This window comes from Myotis nattereri, assembly GCF_964212035.1.
Source record: "Myotis nattereri genome assembly, chromosome: 3".
Classification (NCBI taxonomy): Eukaryota; Metazoa; Chordata; class Mammalia; order Chiroptera; family Vespertilionidae; genus Myotis; species Myotis nattereri.
The window spans coordinates 54,087,724-54,103,136 of record NC_138077.1 but is presented as its reverse complement, the minus strand read 5'-3'; the positions used below and the strand labels follow the sequence as shown (position 1 = coordinate 54,103,136).

Below are 15,413 nucleotides of genomic sequence, written 5' to 3'. Positions count from 1 at the left end.
GGGTCTTTTCCCAAGCCCCTGCCCACAGCTCAGGGCCCACCTGTTGGGGAGCAAGAAACTGCCCAGCCACCACCGCCCCCAGGCAGAGCAAAGCGAGTGGGCTGGCACCATAGAATGTCATGGCACCCCCATTGGACTTCAGAGAAGAAAAATGACTTTAAATAAAGGAAACTGACCCCCTAAGTTATAAACCACTGGGCTCGTTTAGTCCTCATTACAGCTGAGGGAGCTGAGGCTCAGAGAGGGTAAGTGACCGCCCAAGACTAACCAGCAGTGAGGGGTGTGGGCTCTGTGTCTCCAGGAACCCCCGGTGTTACCTGGAGGACTGTGGCCCCACCTCCAGCACTCCTCCGTCTATACGCCTCTCCCTCGAGCTTTGAGCGCTCTAGCTTCAGAGCCAGCCCAATATGGGAGGGGGGCTTCCCCCCAGCACCTGTACAATCCGAACCCACCCCTCTCCCAGCACACACTCACTACTCACCTCCTGGAGGGCTGCCGCCTCCCCACTCCCTGGGGGAGCATTTCCTGGTCTGTGGGGAGCCAGAGGTTGGGGCTGGTGGCCAGACGCAGGCCCAGGGACAACTGAGGGGTTGAGTGCAGAGGGGCACATTGGGCAATGCAGGTTCTGCATGAGCACCCAGTCTGGCTCCACCACCCTCTGCAGCCAGACAGCTTTGGCCATGTACCTGGGGAGCAATAAGCCAGATGCAAGGGGTAGTGGCCCCCCTGGCCTGGTCCCCATGCCTCCTCAGCTTAGGGAACACACAGTCCAGGGCTTGGGCCTGCAGGGAGCTGGGGCCGGTCTTATCCGGCCTGCATATCCCTCTACTCCATTTCTTAGGACAGGAATGAAAGGAAGTAGGAAGGCTCTGGAAGCTCCCACAACGCCCTGAAGGAAACCTCAGAGAAAAGTGAGTGTGAGGGTCTGGGAACTGTGCTAAGAGGCCAGGAGAGATGGCCCAGCTACCCCCCACCCCACCGGCGCCATGGGCCACTGCTTGGACCTCTGGTTTGCCAACTTACTTGGGTCCCAGCGGTGCACAAATTGCTAAATACCAGTTGCTGGCGCAGCCCTGGTCAAAGGGGTTGTATCCCCACAGGTATCGGCACTGGAGAGGGGTGTAGATGGAAAGAGGAGCTCAGAGCCAGCAGGACTGGGCAGACCACCCCACTGGCCCTCCCTCCCAGCTCAGCCCAGGGCTGCTGCAAACTCAGAGGGCAGAGAGGCCCAAGAGTGAGCTGAGTGAGGCCTCCCCTACCCAATTCTGAGTTGCTCTGTCCAGGCGACCCTGGCACTGCACCCACCTCTCCTGCCTTCTCAGGGATCCTTCCCATCTCCTTGTACCCCCTTCGGCAGCATCTTCCCCACCTCTGTCTCCTTTGGCCACACATATTCTCCTACTATGTCCTTCCAGGTAGACGTTCAAATCTTCCGTTGGCTGACAAACTGCTCCAAAGACAGTTCCATATGCACACATCCTGCTCTCCCACTTCTCTACTTTCTTACCTCTCGTTTTTTTCTAAACGTGTGCCTTCCCTGAATTTCACTGTCTGGACGAGCGGTTGTATGGAGCCCTATCCTATTTCCCTAACCCAGTGGTCGGCAAACTCATTAGTCAACAGAGCCAAATATCAACAGTACAACGATTGAAATTTCTTTTGAGAGCCAAATTTTTTAAACTTAAACTATATAGGTAGGTACATTGTTATTAACTTAATTAGGGTACTCCTAAGGCTTAGGAAGAGCCACACTCAAGGGGCCAAAGAGCTGCATGAGGCTCGCGAGCCGCAGTTTGCCGACCATGGCCCTAACCAAAGTCACACAGCCCTGGGGAATCTGGGCTGAAGGTCCTGAGCACCCAACACAGGAAAGGGCAAGTCCGCCCCAGGCGCACTCTTGACCAGGTTCTCTTCCTCCCTTGTTCCTCCCTCCATTCATGAGCCTTGGGCCTTCCTGAGCCCCATCTGACTCCCCAGCATAAGCCAAGTCTCACTCAGACTTCAAGAGCCTTAGCGACAAAATGTTTGTCATAACCAAAGCTCTGCCCCCCACTAGCTCCCCTACACCCCATCCTTGTCCCTAAGACTTTGATCTCCAACAGTCTTCTCCACCCAAAGGAACCAGGATTGCATGCAGGGCAGCTGAAGCCTGGGGTCGGAAAAGTCAAGACGGCTCCAAAGAGCAACAGTAACCACTGAGATACTTGAGTTCTGCCTGCTTAAAGATGCTTAAAGCACTGGAGGGAGATTGGCACTCTATTCACAATTTTAAGTAAATGGCTCAAAGAGCTTGATCAAGTTGACAATCAGAATTATAGAGAAATAAATGTTGATGTATTAGATGTATATGAAGTATAGGGAAATGTCTATGGTTCAATGCTTAAAGGCATGATCATTATTTAATAAATTCATAAGACCTGATTAATAAAGCAGACCACCTTCCTCTCTCTCCCCACATAGGACCCTCTGAGACGTGAATGGAATGCAGCAGCTCTGAAGTTTCCAAACTGTCCTCTCTCACTGGCTCCAGACCTGGGTCTCCTGCCCCAACCCCATGTTTCAAATGCCCCTACAGTCCACAGGACCACAACCAAGTAGGCATCTCCTCACCCCATCTCCTGCCCAACCCGCTGCTGCCTGGGCTCTCTCCCCCTCCCCCAGGCGGGCATCAGGCTTTTCCCTCCCACTCTCCTTCTCTTCCAAAGCATTGCTGATTCCTTTGTTTGTAGGTTCACGCATTTACTCATAAATATGTTGGGGCCTCAACAATGTTTCAGGCGCTGTGCTGGTGGAAGAGCAGGCCCAGGCCAAGACCGCAAGGCGCAGGCAGAGCGGCAGCTGGGCCACAGCGGCTGGGGAGGGGCCACTGCAGGTGTGTCCCGTTTCAGGTGCTGCTGTGTGCAACCGGGGAAGATTTAGTCTGAGGGCTGCCTGCCAGCTTGGCCACTTGGAGAGTGCAGCACAAGTGTGACGCTGAGGAAAGAGGCTGGGCCAAGGACAGCGAAAAATGGCACTAACACCCTAACTGGTTTGACTCAGTGGATAGAGCATCGGCCTGCGGATGCAAGGGTCCCAGGTTCGATTCCGGTCAAGGGCATGTACCTTGGTTGCGGGCACATCCCCAGTAGGAGGTGTGCAGGAGGCAGCTGATCAATGTTTCTCTCTCATCGATGTTTCTAACTCTCTATCCCTCTCCCTTCCTCTCTGTAAAAAATCAATAAAATATATTTTTTAAAAAAGAAAAAAAAAATGGCACTAATGAGCACGGACAACTCTTTCAGGAAATACGGCTGAGCTGGAGGGGAGAGTACAGCAGGTGGAGTGAACGCCTGTGATGTTAAGGGAGGGTTTTGCTTTGCTTTTTAAGATGAGAGAGGCATGAACATGTGTACATGATGAGGGGAAGGAGTGGCAACAATAACAACAGTGTATACAGCACTTACTTGTACCAGCCACAGTCCTGTGTCTTATGCATATTAACCCAGGAGGCACCAGGTGGCTAAGTAATATACCCAAGATCCCCCTGTTGGTATGTTATAGAGCTGTGGTTTGAGTGTATGTACTCTGGCTCCAGAGCCCTTGCTATCAAGCACTGAGCAAGTGTGTCACCGGATGGTGGTAGGATGGCGGTACCTGAAATGGGGCCTGCAGGCAGTGGGAAAGAGCCCTGCCTGGTGAATCACAGACTGCAAACTTCATTTAGGTTTCTTAGGCTGAAGATCCTGGATTGGGGTGTATGGGTGGGGGCATTCTGAGCAGTGGAGGAAGGGTGAGCCACAGGATGTAGGAAGGGAGAATGCTGCCCCCAAAAGAGGCTGAAATGATGGACTGAAGCTTGAGAGAGAAAACAGGTAGACCACATGGGGTTAATGGGGAAGGGCTGAGCAGAAGAGTCACAGGTGGGCTGGGAACCAAATATGGGTGGAGTGGAATGATTGAGTGGTGACTGGAAGGATGGGAAGTGGTGGGCAAAGAGGGTTCCTCTGTCTTCTCAGCTGTCTCAATAACTCTAGCTCCCCCCCCTTTATAGTGGCACACTACAATCTTCCTAAAACAGTCTTTAGAAGTCATTGTTCTGAGGGAATCCCATGGCAAGAATGTTCACTTTTGCCACTCCTCCTCCACACTGTACTGGAAGCTCAGGACAGTGCGGAAAAGGACATAAAGCCATAATGTTGGAAAGGAAGAAATAAAACTGTCCTCATTTACAGATATGTTTTTCTATGCAGAATCAACAAAAAAGCTATTAGAACTAATAAGAGAGTCTAGCAAAATTATAAGATTCAAGACCAACATACAAGAATCCACTGTCCTGCACCACATCATGACCATATGGCCATGCACCGCCTAACTACGTTTGGTCAATGGCAGACGGCATCTACAATGGTGGTCCCACTTGGATTATAATGGAGCTGAAAAATTCCCATCACCTAGTGAGGTTATAGCCATTGTAACGTCATAGTGCAACACGTTACAGCTGTCTACGCTATTCATGCAGTAACATGCTGTACAGGCTTGAGGCCTCGGAGTGATGAGCTATACCATGTATCCCAGGCGTGTACTGGGCTACGTCACCGAGGTTTGTGTGAGTGCACTCTATGATGTTTGCACAACAACAAAACTGCCTCGGAGGCATCTCTTACAGCTGAGTGATGCATGACTGTAATAGCAAACAAAGGAAAATGAAAAAGTTTTTTCAGTTATAAAAGCAGGTCAGAGGAATGGTGGCATGAGAGATCCCCTTGGCCTTTACCCCTGAAATTTCAACAAGTTAATCAACTATCATTCAACAAAGAATTCCCTACTCAATACAAAGGCATGCCTGAGAGAACTGCACACTGAAACATCTAAAGGTGGGCAACCAGGAAGACATAAATGGAAGACAAGAAGGGAGGATCGTGTAGATAGCCCACTGGTGCAGTCCTGTAGCCAGGAGCTCATGGCATGGACTGGAGAGGGGAGGAAGCCAGGGGTAGCAGGCACTTTCTTCAGCCAGGAGGACAGAGAGCTTCGGGGGGAGGGGCTGTCCAACAGGGCAAGTGGAACTAACAGTGACTGAGCCAGTGGACGTCTGACAGAGCACAGGGTTCTACCATGTGGCTCTCCACTATTGGGCCGGGTGGTGGTGTTTCAGACAAGAAATGGAACCACAGAGCCCTGCCACCACTTGGACTCCCAAAACTCACCTCCAGTAGCCCAAGGAGCATACTGTCTGTAAACCAAGAGTTATTGCAGTAGAACCACTGTTTCCCTCTGTAATTGATCCCCAAGTGGGGTGCTTGGAGTGGAACCCCATGGAGGTCAGGGGTTGCCATTATAGTGAAGGTAAAACAAACCCCATCCCCAAGCAGTGCAGCTGTACTGTTTTAGGGAAGCCAGGGAGGTCAAGTCTGAGAAATCAGAGGTAAAAAAAAAAAAAAAAAAAAAAATCTTGCAATTCAGCACCATCTACTGGAAAATAGTAGTAAGACCTCTTTAGAGGAAGCTGCTATAGAAGCCATTCATATAGACAGATACACATGACTAGACAAAGGAGAAGAGCAACGATGATCAGAAAGAAAATGAAAAATCCCCAGAAACCAAGCTGGTACACATAGAAATATGTGATATAAATAACAGATTTCAAGATTGTAGTTCTGAAAATACTCAGCAAGATGCAAGAAAATATAGACAGGCAATTCAATGCACTCAGAAAACAAAACAAGTACTTTACCAAAGAGGTTGAAACTTTAAAAAAGAACCAATAAGAAATCCTGGAAATGAAGCATACAATTAGGAAATTGAGAGCAATCCCCATCAAAATCCCAATGTCATTTTTTAAAGAAATAGAATGAGAAATCATCAGATTTGTATGGAACCACACACACACACACACATACACACACACGCACACACACACATACACACGCGCACATGCACACACACACACAATGATAGCCAAAGAAATCCTGAGGATAAAACAAAAACAAAAACCAAAGCTGGAGGTATCATGCTGCCTGACTTCAAATTATACTACAGAGCAATGATCATCAAAACATCATGGTATTGGCAGAGAAACAGACACACAGATCAGTGGGACAGAATAGAGAGCCCAGCTATAAAACCACATGTATATTGACAGATAATTTTTTACAAAGGAGCCAGAAACACACAGTGGAGTAAATACAGTCTCTTCAATAAATGGCGCTGGGGACACTGGAAAGCCACATGCAAAAGAATGAAACTGGATTACAGTTTGTCCCCATGTACAAAAATTAATTCAAAATGGATCAAAGACTTAAGTATAAGATCCGAAACAATAAGTTACATAGAAGAAAATATAGGTACCAAAGTTATGCACCTTGGTCATAGAGAACATTTTATGCGCTTGACCCCAAAGGCAAGGGAAGTAAAGGCAAAAATAAATGAATGGAACTATATCAAACTAAATAGCTTCTGCACAGCAAAAGAAACTGATGACAAAACAAAGAAGCAGCCAACCAGATGGGAGATAATATTTGCAAACAGTAGCTCTGACAAAGGTTTAATTTCTAAAATATATAAAGAACTCATTAAACTCAACACCAAACAACCCCATCCAAAAGTGGGCAGAAGCCCTGAAAATACACCTCTCCCAAGAAGACATACCAGCGGCCAATAGATATATGAAAAGATGCCAACCTTACTTGCAATTAAGGAATGCAAATCAAAACTACAATGAGCTACCACCTCACACCTGTTTTGGAGTGGCTGTTATCAACAAGACAAGCCATAACAAGTATTGGAGAGGTTGTGGAGAAAAAGGAACCCTCATTCACTGCTGGTGGGTATGTAGACTGGTACAACCACTATGGAAAGCAGTCTGGTGATTCTTCAAAAAATTAAGAATAGAGCTCTCATTCGACCCAGCAATCCCTCTCCTAAGTATATACCCGAAAAACTAGAAAACATGTGTTTGCAAATATATATGGACCCCTATGTTCATTGCAGCATTATTCATGGTGGCCAAGACATGGAAACAACCAGTGTCCTATGATAGAGGACTAGATAAAGAAGATGTACATATACACAGTGGAATACTACTCAGCCATAAGGATGAAATACTGCCACTTACAACATGGATGGACTTTGAGAATATTATACTATGTGAAATAAGTCAATCAGAAAAAGCTAAGAACCATATGATTTCACTCATATATGGAATATAAAACTGAAACTCATGAACATAAACAGTAGTATGGTGATTGCCAGAGAGAAAGGGGTGGGAGGTGAAAGGGGTCCTAATATATGATGATGGGATATTTGACTTTGGGTGGTGGGCACACAGTACAATACACAGATCTTGTAACATGGAAACCCACACCTGAAACCTATATGATCATAGTAACCAATGTCACCCAAATAAATTTAATTTAAAAAGGGAAAAAGAAAATTCTGTAAGGTTGTTGGATGCAAAAGTAAAAATTTAATCTCATTTAAGATTAACAATTGCATCTAGCTAATAGAAGTAAAACTGTGTAAAAAGCATTATAAAGTAGCTAGAAAAATATTTAACAAAATATATGCAAGGCTGTTATGTATAAAACTAGGGGCCTGGTGCACGAAATTCGTGATCTGGGTGTGTGTGTGTGTGGGGGGGGAGTGTCCCTCAGCCCAGCCTGCCCCCTCTCACATACTGGGAGCCCTCAGGCATTGACCCCCATCACCCTCCAATCGCAGGATCAGCCCCTTGCCCAGGCCTGACGCCTCTGACAGAGGTGTCAGGCCTAGGCAGGGGACCCTCATTTCCCCCCATCACTGGTTCTGCCCCCAGCCCAGGCCTGATGCCTCTGGCCCAGGCGTCAGGCCTGGGCAGGGGACCCCCAGACCCCTCCGATTGCTGGCTCTGCCCCTTGCCCAGGCCTGATGCCTCAGCCAGAGGCGTAGACCCCCATCACCCTCCAATCGCCTGATCGGCCCCTTGCCCAGGCCTGACGCCTCTGCCAGAGGTGTCAGGCTTGGACAGGGGACCCCCATCTCCCCCCGATCACTGGCTCTGACCCCCGCCCAGGCCTGAGGCCTCTGGCCCAGGAATCATGCCTGGGCAGGGGACCCCCATCTCCCTCTGATCGCTTGCTCCACCCCCCGCCCAAGCCTGACGCCTCTGACCCAGGCTTCAGGCCTGGGCAAGGGGACCATCATATCCCCCCAATCCCCGGCTCCGCCCCCCACCCAGGCCTGATGCCTCGGCCAGAGGAGTTGACCCTCATCACCCTCCGATCACCAATCACCGGATCGGCCCCTTGACCAGGCCTGAGGCCTCCGGCAGAGGTGTCAGGCCTGGGCAGGGGACCCCCAGCTCCCCGTGGTTGCAGGCTCCGCCTCTGCCCAGGCCTAACGCCTCTGGCCTAGGCGTCCGGCCCAGGCAGCGGGGACCCGCAGTGGCAGCGGCCCCACGATTGTGGGCTTCGCTTTAGGCCCAGGCAAGGGACCCCTAGCTCCTGGGACTGCCAGCTTCGACCATGCCCAGCTCCCATCGCTGGCTCCACCCCTACTTCCTGCTATCACTGGCCAGGGCGGCAAAGGCGCCTGATTCTCCGATCATGGCTGGGGGGCAGGGCAAAGGCGGCCCCAGGGCCGCCTTTGCCCTGCCCCCCAGCTCTTAGCTCCCCCCTGGGTTTCCGATCACTGTCAGTGGCAGGGGGCTTCTTCCTGCTTTCCCTTTCGCCTCCCTGCATTGTGCCTACATATGCAAATTAGCCACCATCTTTGTTGGCAGTTAACTGCCATCTTAGTTGGCAGTTAATTTGCATATAGCCCTGATTAGCCAATGAAAAGGGTAGCGTCGTACGCCAATTACCATTTTTCTCTTTTCTTAGTGTAAATTATTGAAAGATGTTGAAGAACACAAGTAAATACAGAAAATAGCATAAACTTGAATAGGAATATCAACAGAGTAAAGATGTAACTAACCTGATGGAATTGCAATGAAAACATCCTCAGTAATGATTGTAGACTTTCACCAGGTAATCAGCTGCTAAACTGTGGTATTTTGAGTTCTAGAATGCCACCTTGATTCAATCTTTAATTTCTTGGAAATATATACTTATTTTACAATAAAAAAAAAAGTTATAAAAGCACCAAAAAAGGAAACAGAAAAAATCCAGCACAGTATATGTAAGATCAATGTATGGAAAACTGCAAAACACTAATGAAAGAAGTCGAAGAAGGCGTTAATAAGTGGGGAGGTACACCATGTTCATGAATTCAAAAACTCAATATCAATTTTCCAAACTGACCTGTAGGTTCAACACAATCCAAATGAAAATCTCAGCAAACATTTTTGTAGACATTGACAAACAGATTCTAAAAATTATGTGGATGCCCAGCGGGTGTGGCTAGTGGTTGAACATCAACCTATGAACCAGGAGGTCATGGTTAGATTCCCAGTCAGGGCACATGCCGGGTTGCGGGTCATGGCTAGATCCCCAGTGGGGGGCATGCAGGAGGCAGCCAATCAGTGATTCTCTCTCATCATTGATGTTTCTATCTCTTTCTCTCTCCCCCTTCCTCTCTGAAATCAATAATTTAAAAAATACACATTTAAAAAACTCTCTGAAATCAATAAAAAAAATAAAAATAAGAATTATGTGGAAAATCAAAGGAACCAATAGTCAAAAGAACTTTGAAAAAGAACGAAGTTGAAGAACTCACAATGTGTGATTCCAGAACTTAATATAAAGCTACTAGTCAAAATAGTATGATATTGGCGAAAGAATAGAGATCCTCAAATACACCCACACCTACATGCCAGCTGAATTTTGACAAAGGTGCAAAAGCAACTCAATGGAAGCAAGATAGTCTTTTCAACAAATGGTGCTGGAAAAACCCATATGCAAAAAAATAAATCTTGATCCATACCTTGTATCACATACAAAATTTAACCCAAAATGAATTGTAGGCCTAATTATAAATTCTAAAACTATAAAACTTCTAAAAGAAAACATATTTTTAAAAACTTTGTGATTTGGGGTCAAGCAAATATTTCTTAATTATAACATCAAAAAGCACAATCCATAAAAAAACAACGGATCATGTACTTCATCAAAATTCAAAATACTATAAAGAAATAAAAAGAAAACGAGATGACAAGCCACAGACTGGGAGAAAATATCTAAATCCAGACTACATTGGGAACTCTTAAAACTCCATAGTTTGAAAACAATCTAATATTTTAATGGACAAAAGATTGTAACAGACTTTTACTCAAACACATTCATATGGCAAATAAGAACATGAGAAGATGCCCGACATCATTAGGCATTATAAAAATACACATTAAAACTACAATGAGATACTTCTACACATTTATTAGATAAGCTAAAATCAAGAAAAGAAAAAAAACACACACAAACAAATCCGTCAATGCCAAATGTTAGTGAGGATGCAGAACGACTGAGATTCTCATGCACTGCTTTGGGAATGCAGAATGGAACAGCCATTTGGAAGGCAATTGGCAGTGGCGAATGGATAAACAAGCTGTGGCACATCCATCTGATGGAATAATACGCAGCAACAACGAGAGGAAAACTACTGACATGGATAACAACATAGACGACTCTCAAATGCATTATGCTAAGTGAAAAAAGCCAGACTCAAAAGGCTTTGTTTCCATTTATATGAGACTCTGGAAAAGGAAAAACTATAAGGATAGAAAACAGGGCGGCTGAAAGCCGGGGCAGAAGTGCGGGTTCCCACCTGGGTCCCAGTCCCAGTCCTGCCGAGGCTGCGATCACGGTAGGAGGAAGGAGGTGTTGGACGCGCTAGCCCTTCGCCGCTTTACATTGCAGCCTTATCTCAGCTCAACATGAACTACATGCCCGGAACCGCCAGCCTCATCGAGGACATCGACACTAATTTAGTGCTACATCAGACTGTGGAGCGTATTCACGTGGGCAAAAAATACGGTGATATTCCTCGGGGGATTTTTGTGGTCAGAGGAGAAAATGTGGTCCTACTAGGAGAAATAGACTTGGAAAAGGAGAGTGACACACCCTTGCAGCAAGTGTCTATTGAAGAAATTCTAGACGAACAAAGGGTAGAACAGCAGACAAAGCTGGAAAACGAGAAGCTGAAGGTTCAGGCTCTTAAAGATCGAGGTCTCTCCGTTCCTCGAGCAGACACCCCTGATGAGTATTAACTCTTTTGCTCTGAGGCTATTGCGCTTGGGGAGCAGGGGCTCTCACTAAATGAAAATGATGTTTTTCTTTTGGATTCTTTCACATATGCAACATGAAGAAGTCATGTGGCTTCCCCCTCACCCCTTTTTATTAACAAAATCATTGTTTAAAGAAATAGGTGGATGGACTCCTTTCACACATCACTATGGAGCCAGCAACTACTTTTCTATGTTGCTCTTCTCATCCCAAATTAGAGTTTACAGGGGACAGTCTTCATTTGCTTGTAAATAAAATATGAATCTCAAAAAAAGAAAAAGAAAAAGAAAACAGATCAGGTTGCCAGGTTGGCAGAGAGAAAAAGGCCATTGAGGGAATTTTTTTTTTTTGGGGGGGGGTGATAAAAATGTTCTAAATCTTGGTTATGGGGTTGGTTACAGGGCTGTAGGTGTTTGTATGTTTAAAAAAAGAATCCTATCATGGCTCCCAGGAGTCCACTGCACCAAGACCAAATTCTCCACCCGAGGTTCTGAGCCATTTAAATCTGGGGAACCTCAAGCAGTCCACTTGACTTCTATGCCCTCTCCTGCTCCAATTGACTTTTTCTTGCCTGGCCGTTGTGGCCCAGTAGTTGAGCGTGGACCTATAAACCAGGAGGTTGGGGTTCAATTCGGGGTCAGGGCACATGCTGGGGTTCGCCTGCAGGACGCAGCCCATCCATGATTCTCTCTCATCATTGATGTTTCTCTCTCCCTCTCCTTTCTCTCTCTGAAGTCAATCAAAACATAATAAAATAAAAGACAATTTCTTCACCATCCTATCCTCATTCCGGCCACCGTCAGGCTCCCCTGCCTTTTGCTAGCTGGCCCCTCACCAGCAATGCTCTCCCCGTCTGCTGCCCATCACAACCACTAAGCGGCGCCCCCTACCCTACACTGAGCTGTCAGTTCCCTCTGAGTCTGCGCTGCAGGTTGTAGGACAGGCCGCTCAGAGTGTTCACCGGTGTCTGGCAGGTGTTATTCTGATTTCAACACAAGCGCAAGACATAGCCTTACTCACCTGTGCGCCTCCCGCCCAAAATAGTGCACACGCGGCCCAGCACACAGTAGGCCCTGTGCACGCAGGAGGGAGAGTGACCGCCGGGGTGCGATTTGAGCCCAGGCTGGGTCTGTAAGGGCTAACGAGGCATCTTCGAGGGAAGTCAGGCCATCAGTGACCAGGGCGGTGGAGCAAGAAAGGGCGGAGGTGCCCGAGAGGCCAGGTGACCACCCCACGGCCCCATAGAGCGGCGCCCAGCCGGGCCCCGCATACCTTGCCCTCGCAGGAGCGCTCGGCCGCGCTCACGGACAGGGCCTGGACCAGCAGCAGCAGGCAGAGCGGCACCAGGAAGCAGGCGGCGGGTACAGCCACCACGATGCTGCGCACAGCTAAGGAGCAGAGCTGCGGGACCGGCCTCCCAGGCCCTGCCCCTCACCCCGCCTCGTCCGGCCCACAACCACCCCGTCCACCCGCTCCCTGCGCTCCAGCGCGTAAACCTGTCCAAACCCCGCATCCGTGACCCTGCGGGATTCTTACCTCCCTGCAGTTCCTCCCAGCCCCGCCCGGCTCCCTGGCCCACCCACCTCACCTAGGCCCAGCGTGGTCTTCCCCAGCAGCTTCTCTCTCTAACCCCCGCCCCCATCATTGCTCCGCCCCCAGGACCCCCTTCGGCTGCCACAGCGCCCCCTAGCGCCCTGCTCGGGCACAGCAGTCAGGCGGATACGCGGCGACCTTGTCTATGGAAGGGGTCTCCTGGGTCAGACGCAGCAAGAAGATCAGGCAGGTGGCCAGCACGGCGCCCGAGTAGAGGCACAGGGACACCACGAGCAGCATAAAGCAGCGGAAGTTGCGGTGCCCGATGCAGTTATTGACCCACTTGCAGTGATGGTCAAAATCCTGGGCGAGAGTGGGGAGGGGCCGGCCTCTAGGTCCCGATCTCTGGCCCAGTCTCCGTTGACCCTAAACCTGAAGCCTTCCCGTCCCTCCCGAAGCCACTTGCCCTTGGCCCCACGCTCTGCCTTCTCCCTGCTCCCAAGTGAGCCACAAAGCCCTGAGCGCTGGCTTTTCCGGGGTGCGGGCGCTATTGGGGCTGTGGCTCACCGCGTGGCCTGGCAGGAGGCCTTGAGAAGCCAAGCCTGCCTGGGCTTTGGTGGGACACATGCTGGCAACTTCAGGCAGGACACAGTGCATCTCAGGGCATCTGTTTCCTCACCCACGGGAGGGGGATGAGAGCCTGGCCCAGCCCCCCCTCCTAGGGTTGGAAGGACCACAGACGACAGCATATCTGAAAACCTCTGTGGGCTGTGCAAGTGAGAAAGACAAGCTCTCAGCTCGGGGTTTGAGCCAGAGTGAGTCTGAGGGCCTTGGGTATCTACTGTCAGCAAGCCCAGGGCAGGAGGGGGGGGGGGGCGGGGGGAGTAGGACAGGGCTACCCTTCCTTCTCCCAGCCCCACAGGCCAGCCTAGATGTGGGTGGCCCTGGGTATGTCAGCACCTGTGCAGGCACAGGCACAGGGGCGGGGACTGCATGAGTGACCAAGCGTGGCTGGGAGTCACGGCCACCCTCGGCCTTTAGCAGTCCCGGAAGTTGTTTCATAGCTGCCACTGGCCCTTTATGAGTGAGCCGCCTGGTCCACACCAGTGCTGGATGGGGGCAGGGGGCTGGCAGGTGGGCGGGCGAGAGGGGCACTCACCTCCACGCAGATGTTGCACAAGCGGCAGTGGTAGGTCCGGGGTGGGCGGTGGAAGCAGCACTGCCGGCACCACTGCAGGCGGAAGGCCTGGTGGTTCACCCAGATCACATGCACTGCCCGGGGACCCTGTTCGTTGGAGCCTGGCATGGGGAGAGGACTGGGCAGCGCCAGGAGGCTCCTCCATCAGTCGGCTGCCAGTGGGGGGTTCCACCGTCTCGCTGGGCTCCAGGAACGGTGGGGGGGAGGTGGGCAGGGGAAACCCTAGTCCCCGCAGAGTGAGCTGAGCAAACTTGAAGAGGCTGGCAGCCAAAGGGAAAGATGGTTTTCGCCTGAGGAATTCTGCGAGAACTCGGGCCTTGGGAATCGTGACTGATGCTTTAAGGCTTTTGTTCAGTGGGAAGGAGGCGGAGAGAGTGGGAAGAGCTGGCTTCTCTGCCCAGCCTGGCCCAGCCCTCCCTCTCCCCGCCCCCGCCTCCAAAGCAACTGGAAAACCTCCAGAATTCTGTCTTTCCACACCTTGGGAAACGAAGTGCCAGAAGCAGGGCCCAAGCAGATGAGAACTTAGGGTGAAGGGGTCCTGAGGACACTAGGGATCCTGGGGGGGGCTACCTCCTTCTCCAGGGGGCCCAGGAGAAGGTCTCACCTTGATGTAAGATGCCGGGGTCTGAGAAGTTGAGTGAAAGGAGACTGAAGAAGGTGAGGACAAAGAGGGGCCCGGTGATCATGGGAAAAGCCCACTCCCCGTTCTGGGCCAGCCACCTGCAACTGAGACCAGAGCAGGACTCAGCCCTGCTCCGAAGCCCCTGCCAGGACCGGCTCACCGCTCAGGGCCCACAGGCCTTTCAGCTCCAAACATACGGCTTCCGACAGATCCACCGAGGCTCCACCAACGCCCCCAGGGTTGCCTGCCACCTGCAGCCCCCACACACCAAATACCTCTACGTCTGTGCCTTTGCACATTGGAGTCCCCCTGCCTAGAATATCCTCCCTCCCCTGGCCCCTCTGCTGCACCTCCCCTGCCTCTGCGCCGTCGTTTCCTTTCTCTCCTGCCAGCCGTGCGGTAGACTCACGGGAATGCAAAGAAGAGGCCGCTGAAAACCAGCAGCAGCACCACATTGAAGGCCGCGAACAGGCTCGGGAGGATCCAGGGGAGCGGGGCCTGCGGAGGGGGACGGGGCTCCTTCACGAGGAGAGTGGCATCGTTCCTGAGGGGCATGGCTGGGCCTCCCGCGCCCCCAGGGGAGATCAGAGCCACCAGGCTCCCTCTCCCCTGCTGGCTCCAGGCGCCCCATGGCCACAGCGGCCTCGGAAGCCGCAGCTCAGGGTGGAAGGAGAAAAGTCCCAGTGTGACATCACAGAGGCTGAGGAGGATGGGGCCAGGGTTCTGCAGCAGAACCGCCCCCAGCCTGTGACTGTCACTGCCTCCAGCAAGCCCACCCCACTCCCACTTGTGCTGGGGACCGAGAGGCCCTGCCCTGCAGGAGGTTCGTTCCGAGACAGCATGAGAGTAGAGACACACTTGGGGCAAAGGTGGGTGGTTCTAACCA

At 50.7% G+C, this 15,413-nt stretch overlaps 1 protein-coding gene across 1 annotated transcript in view; it reads right to left on the bottom strand.

Moving 5' to 3' along the window:
• The window catches only part of ZDHHC19 (zDHHC palmitoyltransferase 19), a gene marked incomplete at both ends in the record, with an annotated part of 38,685 nt that extends 23,603 nt beyond the window's left edge, over positions 1-15,082 (bottom strand). The window contains 7 exons of the mRNA XM_081085976.1: positions 482-686; positions 1,024-1,109; positions 12,447-12,552; positions 12,898-13,070; positions 13,867-14,006; positions 14,510-14,631; positions 14,937-15,082. Coding sequence (XP_080942102.1) covers positions 482-686; positions 1,024-1,109; positions 12,447-12,552; positions 12,898-13,070; positions 13,867-14,006; positions 14,510-14,631; positions 14,937-15,082 — 978 coding nt within the window. The remainder of the gene's footprint in view (positions 1-481; positions 687-1,023; positions 1,110-12,446; positions 12,553-12,897; positions 13,071-13,866; positions 14,007-14,509; positions 14,632-14,936) is intronic.
• Between the last annotated feature and the right edge of the window lie 331 nt (positions 15,083-15,413).